This window comes from Staurois parvus, unplaced genomic scaffold, assembly GCF_062004578.1.
Source record: "Staurois parvus isolate SC_StPar_1 unplaced genomic scaffold, SC_StPar_1.0 ptg000299l, whole genome shotgun sequence".
In the NCBI taxonomy this organism is placed as follows: domain Eukaryota; kingdom Metazoa; phylum Chordata; class Amphibia; order Anura; family Ranidae; genus Staurois; species Staurois parvus.
In genome coordinates, this window is record NW_028318095.1 from 10,888,940 (window position 1) to 10,901,860 (window position 12,921).

Sequence of the window (12,921 nt, forward strand, 5' to 3'; positions counted from 1 at the left end):
CGGGCCAGGAAGTGATGGAAGGGAAAGAAATAAAACCCAGAGAATAGCAGGTGACACCCATAGATGAGCACAGACAAATTACACATGTGAAGGGAATCAGGAAAAGCACTGAAGCAAGGAGGTAAGAATACACAAACAAAAACGTGTGACAGTAATATTTACTTCCTGGAGTCCATCAGGCTTTAGCTGAGGCATGCAGGCAGAAGGGTGTGCTTAGCTGAGAAAACCCCTCCTCCCCCTGTAGACTCATGGGATGGATGACATAATTTGAATAGGCATGGGAACTAGGAAGTAACTAAAGAAATGTAAAAAAAAAACCTTTAAAACAGGTAAATATGATATACTTTCCTATCTATTTACTAATGCTAGCAACATAAGGATTCAAAATAGTCAATGTTGACTGGGAGAGCAAAGTTACACTTTAATTCTTAGGTTGATGACTACATGTGGCTTACGTGTGACCCCCAACCCATTCCCTCTCCTTTTCCTGCATCTCCATTTTATTTCCTTCCTTTCATCCTTATCACACAACAAAAATCTTTCCAGATGTCAGATTATGCTCTACTGCTCATCGTGTTGGATAGATAACTATTTTCTGTATAGTTTGTCATCATATGAATCTGATCATGCAGTTAGTGATGTATCTGTGATTGTTCATGGTATGTCTGTTTTTATTTAAAAAGTTTAAAAACAATCTTATATATAATTTGTAAACATATTACTCTAATATGAAAAATACAATGAATATTTCATATCCCCTGTTTTTCACATGTTTTGTAGGTGTCTAAACTATCTGATCCTTATATTCTGCCTGAAACAGTGGTGGTTTTAATTGCCTAAAAAGTGGGAATGTTATTTTTTTGTAGTGTGGTGCATATAAGGGTAGGCTGTATGTATAAATAGAGAGGGTATGGCATTTTATTTCTTTATTTTCTTAGTTTCTGAGCTGAGGACCGATTTGCTTTTCACCTTGTATAAAGGTACTGTGCTGTCAAAATGAATGGAAATATTGACCAAATACAATGAATTCCAATTTTTGTCTGTTAACTAGATGTCCTACCAGATGTGAATTAGTACCTGTAGGCAAAGGAATAGTCAACTTAATATACTGTATAGTGTTAATTTTGACATTAAACAGTTGTTCTGATTTGCTTGTGGGAAATTTTGGTATACCAACGTTAACAAATATATGTTGTGCAGCCGCAAAAGTGTTCCTAAAGTTTCTTTTTCTGCTAACCCTTATACTTCCTTTGGTAAGGTAGCTACACTAAGCCACCTGGGATTCCTCAAACCAGTGGTTGAATGGCACTGTGTTACAGTGTGCATACAGATAATTACAAAAAACCTCCTGCGCTCACAAGGACTCCTACCCTATAACCATAAGCTGCTGACACTAAGCTTATACCCAAAATAAGTGAATAAACAGTGCAAAAATTATGAGTGCAGCGCTAATTAGTATCTAATAGAACCATAATATAATATATACTCAATCCCCAAAATAAATCCAAGATACTCAATACATATACAGTGTCATGCATGTATTCCCTCATGGGGAATATCTCGTGCAAAAACGTGAAAATAAAGTAATCTATACTATAATAACATACTGTATATACTAATAATAAACAGTGCCACACAAAAAGTGCACAAAGGAATGAACGATAGTTCAAATACGAGAAAAAGTCCAAAGTTAATAATAATAATACTGATGATGCTGTGCTTAATGATGAACTTCACACTCCACTCTTCATGCAAAATTATGTGCAGTGTACGTGATTCACACGTGACAATCATTAACAGCCAAAATGCCCCCTCACCTCCTTCCTTAGACCCCAAGGGGCCAGCACGCTTTCAGGATCACACGATCCTATCAGTATGGATCACTCTCTAGAAAGTATCTTCCTCCTCCAGCGTCCACCAGTTTAGCAGCCAGCTCCTCCCAGGGTCATAGTAAGACACAAGCAGAGACCCTCCATAGTGCAACCAGTAATTTTATTGGTAATAGGTATAAAAAGTAGATTTCCACTCACAAAACGATGAATCTTCCAGCCTCCTACCACATGCTATGGGTGTACTGCATGGGTAATACACAGGGTGTTCCAATACCGTACCGACTAGTTGCGTCCTGATGAAGTCACGAAGTGGGCGTGACGCAACTAGTCGGTACGTGGGGAGGAGCTTCCGGGAATTGTGGTGACATCATTTCCGGCATGGGGGCCATATTGGAACACCCTGTGTATTACCCATGCAGTACACCCATAGCATGTGGTAGGAGGCTGGAAGATTCATCGTTTTGTGAGTGGAAATCTACTTTTTATACCTATTACCAATAAAATTACTGGTTGCACTATGGAGGGTCTCTGCTTGTGTCTTACTATGACCCTGGGAGGAGCTGGCTGCTAAACTGGTGGACGCTGGAGGAGGAAGATACTTTCTAGAGAGTGATCCATACTGATAGGATCGTGTGATCCTGAAAGCGTGCTGGCCCCTTGGGGTCTAAGGAAGGAGGTGAGGGGGAATTTTGGCTGTTAATGATTGTCACGTGTGAATCACGTACACTGCACATAATTTTGCATGAAGAGTGGAGTGTGAAGTTCATCATTAAGCACAGCATCATCAGTATTATTATTATTAACTTTGGACTTTTTCTCGTATTTGAACTATCGTTCATTCCTTTGTGCACTTTTTGTGTGGCACTGTTTATTATTAGTGTGCATACACCAACTAAACCCTCAGATACCCCTAGATTTCCAGATGGCCGACTGTCAAGGATTCGCTAAACGATCACCCTGTCACGTGTGCACCACACGCCACGCCTACAGCGACTAGCTAACCATGACGCGCGCGTGCGGCCGCGACAGGGTGGTAAAGAGGGGATAATAAAGGGGATTTACACTTAAATATCTCAAACCGTACATAAGATCGGCCGTGATACCTTTTCACAGCCCGCACTACCTCTGGCCACCACCAGATGGAGACTCCACTCCAATCCAGCTGGTAGACCACACACTGGCAGATACAAATCTTACATACAACCTGGTGCCCTGATTAGAGTTGAGGACCAGCTTAGTAATCACACCCCCTTCTAAAGGTCCCTTCAGCTATCCTAGCTTGAACCCCGGTGTTGATAACCCTTCCACTGTCCACACACCCCCACACCAGACGCACCACAAAGGTAGCCTGCCACCACCCAACAGTTTATTCGCAGAACGGTCTGTTGAGACACCACACACACACAGATCTCCGTCTGGCAGATCTGTTACCTTTGCAATCTGCGTGCAATCTGCCCACTCACAGTGCAGTTGCATACAGATTGGTAATGAGTTTAACCGAGCGTTTTAAAAGCACTAAAATACAATACAATATAACCCAATCTAATCTCTCTGATCTAGTCTCTCCGAAGATATGAGCACGTGCTTAAATACACAGAAGTTCACTAATTAATTTTAAGATTTAATTTCCCAAAGTGGGCAGTGCATAAAATATGTACAAAAGATAAAAGGTTACAGCAAATACAAAGATATAAGAAGACACACAAATGACTAATTACTATAAAATAAAAGGGAATAAAAAGACAGAATAACACTTTACCCTGCGGCTGGAGCAAGCCAGAAATCGGCAATCCGCTAGTCAATCGAACGAGCTCCGTACGGATCACCCTGTCCAAATGTCCGTGCGTTCAATTTATCGCGATTTGGACATGGACGGGACATTAGTCTTCGGCCAATTGACTCTGGGGGAGGTGGTCCTGACCTGCCCACAAGAGGTACTGTGTATGGACCTGCCCAAGTTCAATTGGGCCGAGACTGGCCTGAACACCAAGTCGGGGATTGGATTTCTGACACCAGCGTGTCAGCCCGATCGCAACAGTACCAAACACCATCCGACTGTCGCACCCCCGCGTCATCTAATCATTCCATGCATTTCCCTGGCTTCCTCCCCAAGCCACAAATATGATTCTTATATGTAAATGTAGTGTACAGAATAGCCTACAAGAAGGAAGCTTGTTCATATCTCTCCAACTAATATTTTGGCTTTTATAAGAGATTGAACATACTTCTTTGATGTGAATATTACTTATAGAGCTTTCCACAAAAGGCAGACAGTCTGTCTGCTGTCACTGGTTTTCCTCAGAAGGTGATAACCTGATTGACACACAAAAGTTGTCACATCCAGGAACCTGGCTTTAGACTAATTAATGCTAAATGATGATTGAGTCTGTAAGGCCTATTGAGGAATTGTGTATGCATATACATCTGATACCAGACCATTTGTTTGTACCTTCTATTCATTTCCCTACTGCCCAGGGGCTCAATGTACATCCTTAATGACCAGACTGTTCCTGCACACACCTTTGCAATGAAAGGGCCTGAAATAATCTAATCTACTCAACCTGTCATGGCTATGATACCATATTTCCACTCAAATCTTACATGTCCGTTACAATAAATTTTACATGTCCGTTACACCGACCCTACATTTTTTTAAGCTCTGACGAAGGGGGCAATTTTCGGCCCCCAAAACACATTGGCTGTTGAACACAATAAACCTCTTTTTTGAGTATAACTTTACGGTGTTGTACTTTAATCTTTGGATAAGAGTTCTTCTGAAATCAGAGCAGCTTTGGTATCTGACATCTGCTATGTCAACAAGGACTACAGCATGATGTGCTGACACAGATGATTGACAAGCTATTAGTTTGTTTATAAGTGGCCATGCTTGGCACCACCCCCATCATTTATCAATTCCAGCAACGCTTCTGGTAACATGCCCCATACTTTGCATTGGGTTTTGATTATGAGAGCTGTAGTTCAGTAGTCCGCACATAACACAGTGATGATATAAAGCCCACTAACTAGTCCTGGCCACTGACAGGTTCATTCAGGACAAGCGGAAGAGCACTGGGGACATAGAATAAGAATATGTTACAAGATTTGTATAGGCAAGTGAGCACTTTTTATATCTTTGGAAATATCTTTTGCAATCATTTGGAAATCATAAAATTTTGTTTAACTACAGCTATGTACAAGTATATCACAAAAATCATATAACAAACAAAAAAGAAAAAAGAAAAATGTCCAAAAATATAATAATGTCCTTCCAGAAAATATATAGTCACTCTGTGAACAATTCCAAACCACAGTCTTCGTATTAAGCCTTCCAAATGGCTCCTATGGCTAAAAAGAAAAACCTCAAAAAGAAAAGAAAAATCACATAGTGCATTATCTTTGATAACCCGTTAAATAATACACACTAAATAAACAAATGTGATAAAAAAAACGCAAAAACCATGCGTGATCACTAATAGTAATAAAGTGAATGTGTAAAAAATGTGACAGTGAATCAATCAAAGTGAAAGATATCAATCCAAAACTACACGTGAAACAACTGTCCACTTCTATAGTATAAGGAGTGAATACCCTTACCAAAAAATGAAAAATAAAACGCCTTATAACCACCCGGACAGGATAATTGCTCATAATCTGCTCCACCAAGGAGATCCTTCTAGGATATCATCACAGCCTTATAGATACGCTCAGGAAGTCATCCGAATACAGCAGCTTCCATATTTCTTATCCTTCCACCATCAATCTGCAAGGTACCCTGTGTCCAATGGGCTTTGATGGTCAATATTCCCAGAAAGAACAAGGCAATTGGCCACTTTTCCTCTACTTCTAGGCACTTTTCCTTCTCAGCTCCAATTAGCCGCACAAAACATCCACTGGGCCAACAAATCCTTCAAAAGTGAAGCTGTAGAGAAAGCCTAGAGGGAAGAGGCTGAGTTGTATCCTGTGCACTCAGTGGTTCTTTCTATGGATTCCTAAGGCTCTGCTAGGGCTGCAGGATCCTCTCCTCTTCTCGTACACTGCTAGACTCAGCTGACTCCTATGCTCAGGATGCAATGTTACAAGATTTGTATAGGCAAGTGAGCACTTTTTATAACTTTGGAAATATCTATTTCAATCATTTGGAAATCATAAAATTTTGTTTAACTACAGCTATGCACAAGTATGTACAGTTTCCATGTAATGCTGGAGTGGCCACATTACCTGTTCATTTGTAGATAACCAATAACTAACAAGTAACAAAATGAACTTTATTATTCTACCTTGCAGCTTACAAATCCACTGAAAGGTAGAGTTTGGCTTTTAGCGACCAAGTTTCAGTTTTCAGTTCTTTAAATATTATTCTGATCACCCCCAGTCCAATATCAACATAAGTTATAGGTAATAAAATGTAGGTATGTAATCTTATAATTTCCAGAGTTTCCACAAAGTGCAAAATTTATGGACTGAGCAAACTTCACAGTAGAATTTCAGTCAAACTTTCAAATAAAAACATCAAAAAGTTTATATTTTTTTCCTTTTAGAAGTCCCGCTTTAAAAGTGAATTATCTGATAGCTTAAACTAATTACTAGATATTTCAAACTTCAAACAATAGTATTAGAATTATGATAATAGATTTCAGATGGTTAATATTGCATTCCAACAAGCAGATGAAAACCATATCGGAACATACAGGAATGCAAGAGGAAACTGATGACAGTATATTAAACTGTATCTATTGACTAAATGCACCAGGATGAGTAATTGTGCTGGCTGATCCAATATTAAATCTGTTATTGAACTTATTTTAGTAGTATTTGGTGAATCATTGAGTTCAATAATTGTTCATGAATTAAAGCTAAACTCTAGGCACCAAAGACACCAATTATTCAACTCTGTGTTCATAAGTATAAGTGTATCATTAAAGGGTAAGTTGACTTTTACAGATGTTTCCCAAAATGGATCCCATATACCCCAATATCACTCTTTTCCCTCAAACAATTACCCCCCTCTTCATCTGCTGACACCATTGTTCTCCCCAATCCATCTTGAAAATGGCAGGATGCGCCCAATGCCAGTTTCATGGCCCTGGAACAAGCATTACCAGCCTTCCTCCCTACCTGCACATACACAGTCCTCTGCTTCTGGCAGCTTGGCATTTTTGAGAATAAAAGAGTGCAGACTGCAATACACTGGGAACACTGTGATGCATAGGGACCTTTTTGGGGAAACGTGTGTAAAGGTGAACTGACCCTTGAAAATGTGTTTTTCTTTTTAATGAAAGTAGTGTAAGCACAGCCAATCCCACGTGGAGTAAAGGTGAGATGAGCTCATCAGTTGGTTGCTTCTTCTTTCACTGTCCAGTCGAAAGCTGGAGGAGGGACAAGGGAACTGGAATTTGGTCAGCACAAAAAATCTTTTGCCTTTTCTCCCTAGCAGCTGGCACTCTCTTCCACTCCCTTTATGTGGGCAAGTCATTGACAACCTCACATACAATGCAGGAATGCTGCAATTTTTTGTGTTGACTGGAGTTCAGCTTTAACTGCAGCAGAGAAAAATCAAGTCTCCTGCCCTGCTAGACATGACCGTGTCAAGTGGGTGACCTTTGTAAATCTCATGAATGATGGGCAGAAATACAGATGCTTTGGTGGGTAAAACAACTCCCTTGTATGTATTTCTTCTCTGTTGAGCTTTGTTCCCAGAAATCATCTTTAATAGTGTCTGGTTTCATAAATATTGATTTAGGAAGCAATATGGATATATTTGTTTGTATAGATTTTAACAACCCTATGTCTTTTTCTCAAAAGCAGGAACAGGAAACAAGTTACACCATCCTGCGAGCAAGAGGCACCAATGTGACGATCACCGGTCTAAAGCCTGATACCACATATATCTTTCAAATTCGAGCTCGAACAGCAGCTGGATATGGATCAAACAGCCGCAAATTTGAGTTTGAAACAAGTCCTGACTGTACGTACCTCCATGTTCTTTATATCAATCCAAAATGTAATATATACAATCATTTATTTTAGTTTGTGTCAGCTATAACTGATTGTATTATGATATTCTTATTTTTTTTTCAATGCCTGTAGTGATGAACTATAGATTGTCCTAAATGGTTAGTCTTGTAGCCTAGGATCTGGTAGAACAAAGTTATTTAGGATTTCAAAAAAGAGGCTAAACTACACTCTCATTTATTTTCAGTGATCCCATTTACATGTTATTATATAATTCTACTCTTTTTTTGTTATAATGGGTTACTGTGCCTTTTTATCATTAAAAACAGTCCTTAATCTCCAGTCATGTGACTGCAATTCTGAAGAATTATGTCAGCAGTTTGAAGCACTAAGAACATACACAGCTGAGCCAATCCACCCCCATTTACCTACCCAAGTGCTTACTTACTCCCCGGTCACACCAGGTGCAACTTGCCATGCAATTTCCATGCCATGCGAGTTACAAATCACTTGGCAAGTCACACCCTATTGTCCGCAATTAAATCGGTCATATGTCATATCGGTGCGATTCCGACTTGGTCGAAGCCGCACAGATTTCTAAAGTAGTACATGCACTACTTTAGGTGCGACTCGTATAGACATGTGTGGCTTGCAAGTCGCACCTCAAGTCGGAATGACATTTGACTTTGAAATCATGCGACTTCACTGGAAGTCGCACGATTTCAAAGTCAGAACGGTGTGACCAGAGTGTTACTGACAGTTGGTAAAAGTCTAGTGCTCAGCTTCCCACACCTGCACATTAATGTTCCTTAGTCTTCAAGGGACTTTGCTCCTGCAGTATGTGTGTGTCTCATCAGATCTTTGGAGGTCATGGTGCAGAAAATGTAGGAAAATACCATATTTAAGCATTTGGGCAAGAGGTGGGTCATCTGTGTATGTGCAGTGCTCCAAACTGATGACATTCTACCAGATTGCACCTCTGAGCCTCAGTACAGGCACATGACTGAAGAATAAGCACTGCTTTTTAATGATAAAAAGGAACAATAAAAAAAAATGTTGCTGTATATTGTGAGTATTCAAAATGTATTTATGATAGGTTCACTTTATATACCATTGCGGCAGTTGTACTCCATCTTTACCTTAAAGCAGAACTACACTGCATCTGAGAACTACAAACTAAAAAACATGATTTATTTCATTTTTATAAATTCAAAGCAAATTCACCAATCCATCCATCCATCTGTGCCTCCATGTTTTATTTTCTGAGAAGTCACTTTGAAAATGACCTTTTAGCATTCCTTGATGTGGCCATCTTGAGTAGGGGCAGCAGATTCATGTAGCATTTACTTCCTGGAATCCATCTGCCTTTAGCTTAGACATGCAGGCAGAAGGGTGTACTTAGTTGAGAAAAACCCTGCTCCGCTCCTGAAGACTCTTGGGATGTTTGACATAATTTGCCTAAGCAAAAAAAGTTTGTGAAAAAAGGTTTAAAACAAGCAAATATTATATAATTTACTATCTATTTATTAGTGGTGGCAGCATAAGGGTTAAAAATATTCAATGTGAATTGAGAGAGTTCTACTTTAAGCAAATTAAATGCTCATCAATTATTAGTATGGTGACACTCAGTGTAGTACTGGTCATAGACTGTTCAGATCTTGACCAGTTCGGCAGGAACTGATCAGGATTCAAACCATGTATGAACAGGCTAAATGTACCCAAGTTGATCAACTGATTTTACATGCAACTATTACTACCGGCTGTTATAACTGCTAGCAGTAAAAATCACTGTCTTCTTCCAATCATTGTCTATTTCAGTTTTGGTAGAATTAGATGACATTTATCTCATAACAAAATAGCTAAAAGCCACAAGTTTCTTATGGAAAATCTAAAATGAACCTGTTTATTGCCAATGCAGTACAAGGCAACAGATTCACTTTAAAGAAGAACTGTGTCCAGGATGTAGACATTCAAATATATACATATTTTTTGCAGTAAATTAGTTTTACTCAAGCCCTCACTGACTTCTGGAGCTGCAGGCACTGTGGAATAATTAATTATCAAAGTTTATAAAAAAAATAGTGAAGTCACTGAAATTTTGTTTTAGCACTCTGCTCCCTCCTCTTTTTGTTTACATTACTTCTAAATTCTATACTGTACATTTTAGGATCCCTGAAACCTGTAGTAGTCTGATACAAATTTTTGCAAAGTAAGTTGATTGATGGCCACCTCACTTTTACCAATAGTAACTTGAGTTGTTGGGGTCTGCCCAACACTTTATAAATCAATAGGGCATTGTAGAAGGTTGAATAGGGCAGGCATGCCTTTACATTTCTTGACAAACTGCCAACTGAGAATTTCCTATTGATGTGGCCCTGGCTTGAGGTCCATTTACACTTTGCCCTTCTTCAGCATTGTGTTAACGCATGCACATTAACATGCATTGCTTCACAAGTTAATGTGTGTTACATTAAGGGAGCCTATTTATTTTATAGAGGCTTGCAACACACAAGAATTGACAAAAAAACCCCATAAAAGCATTATTTTTTCAAACACAGTGTATAGTGGTGTGCTGAAATGCATTTGCTTTGGAGCTGCATTTCCTTAATGCATTGGAGTGCCACTCAAAATAACCACCACCACCCGAATTGAATTATCATGGGCAGGCATACTGGCGGCCTTCAAAATGCTTATCCTTCCACAAATCCTGTTTAGAATCTGCATATTCCCGCTCTGCGCTCGTACCTATTCTTATTATCCTCTCTGTTTAAAAAGTACTGTATATTTGTCAGGGAAAGAAAGCCATATGTTCCCACACCCTTTTCACCAAACATAGGATGGCTGAAGGAATGGGGATGGTAGATATCTTTCACTATTACACAGCAACTCATTCTGATCAATTGAAATATTGGTTTCCACCAGCGAGACTTCACTATGGGTTGATATTGAAAAACACTTCACTAAATCCATCACTAAATCCATCACTTAAGGTCATCTGCTTCTCGCGGACCTTTGAAAACCAATCCCAACTGATAATTTACCCATTACCACAAAATAGACTATCCTGGCTTGGAGAACACTAACCAAATCCATCATTCCACACATGCTGATATTGTGCGATTCCCTGTTCACACACTGGAAATAATAATTCCAAACCTCACAACTGAAATATGGTATCACCTGGGTTGAGGAACTTCTTACAGATGGTAACCCTGATACCCTTGAAGCTATAATTAATAAGTTTAACTTACCTCGCACAATTAACTTTACATTACTACATATTAGACACTTTTTAGTATCTCACCCATTACCCATGATTTACCTTCACCCTAAAAGTGTAGCATTTCCTAATGTGCCTCCAGAAACCACAGAAAGGTATATCACTAATATACAATTTATTGCATAATAAATCTGAATGTATTAAGAATAACTCCATGCTCAAATTGGATACAGATCTCAATATGTCCTTCACTCTCAATGGCAGTATACTATAAGATACACACATAATGTTACTCACTGTGTGAACCACTGAGAATTGGCCTTGAAAATAAACACAAGATGGTATCTTACACCCTACAAGTTGTCTAAAATATATCCTACTTGTTCTTCCCCTTGCTGGAGATATTGTGGCTATACAGGTAATTTGTTTCACATACTGTGGTCTTCTAAGAGTATTTGCAGCTTCTGGAGAAGAATATTTCAAATCCTGTCGGATATTGCAGGCATACTTACCCCAAATCCTGGTCTGGCTATATTGAATCTAGGAATAGATGTTTTCCTTCTCCTTATCACAAAACTATTGCCAACCTCCTGTTAGCTAAATTAACCAAGAAATTGGAACAAAGAACTATCCCCTAATCCCTCAGAATCTGTGTATACTACCCAACAACACTACTCATATGAAAGACAACCAGCTATTCAATTTGACACATTGCCTTTGGGAAAACCTGGAAACCTTGGTTTATCTGGTATAACACTTGATTGTGGTTATAAGTGTTGCGCTTGATGAATCTCCTCCCTATGACTGTACTTACAACCTATGCTATCTTATATGTAACCCCACTTTTATTAGGTCTTTTTCTTCCTTCTTCTTCCTCTTACATGAGTGATAGCTTGTACTACCACTTTGCTGCTATAGGACATAAACACTATATTGCCAAAAGTATTTGGGCACCTGCCTTTACACACACATGAACTTTAACCACCTCCCATCCAGCCGTTGTATATAAATGGCCGGACGGTGGCAGTGCAGGGTCGGGTGGCCGTTTATACACGGCCTCCCCACACCCTGCTTGTGCGCGCTCACTGGGAGAGCGCAGCACCGCAATCCAGTGCCCGCTGTGTCCTCCGGACACAGTGGAACACCGATCGTCGGACGGGACCTCTGTGTGAGGTCTCGATCATGTGATCACTGATTGGCCAATCAGTGATCTCATGCAGAGTAGTAAGCAAGATGTCACTTGTGACATCATTGCTTACTACGTGTGAAATCTGTGAATGATCACAGAGGTCACATGGTACAAGGCTATTCACAATAGCCTTGTACCATGTGACAAGCTGTGACCAATCACAGCTCACACAGTAGTTCTCAATGGCTGCAAGAATGCAGCCAGAGAGCAGGAGAAATTATTGCTTTTATATCCTTTATGGGTGTAAAAGCAATCAGTGAAAAAAAAAAAAATCTTCATCACCCCCCACAAGTAGTCACCATGGTGACACTGTACTGCTAGGGTGACAGTATGTAAAAAAAAACATAAATAATAATATAAAAAAAAAAAATAAAAAATTAAAACAATGTTTAAAAATTCAAATTTTGGGTTATAAACTAATTTGGGTTATTTTTTTTTTACTAAAAAGATAACAGAATACATTTTGGCCAAGATTTATAATGAAATACTATTTATTTGCAATATTTTATAAGAAAAACACTTTTTTTCAAAATATTTGGATATTTCATTTACATAGCAAAAAAATAAAAACCCCAGTGGTGAATAAATACCACCAAAATAAAGCTTTATCTGTCTAAAAAAAAAAGCAAAAAAAAATCATATGGGTAGAGTGTTGCATGACCGCGCAATTGTCATTCAAAGCGTGATAGCGCTGAAAGCTGAAAATTGGCCTGGACAGGAAAGGGGTA

The 12,921-nt window shown here is 39.1% G+C and overlaps 1 protein-coding gene across 2 annotated transcripts in view; it reads left to right on the forward strand.

The window, feature by feature from the left end:
- Nucleotides 1–12,921, forward strand: part of EPHA3 (EPH receptor A3) — a 544,240-nt gene that overhangs the window by 406,876 nt on the left and 124,443 nt on the right. Inside the window, exon 7 of one of the 2 annotated variants that reach the window (XM_089682929.1) lies at nucleotides 7,635–7,797. In XM_089682929.1, coding sequence (XP_089539055.1) covers nucleotides 7,635–7,797 — 163 coding nt within the window. The remainder of the gene's footprint in view (nucleotides 1–7,634; nucleotides 7,798–12,921) is intronic. The other variant, XM_089682930.1, reaches the window with a different exon arrangement.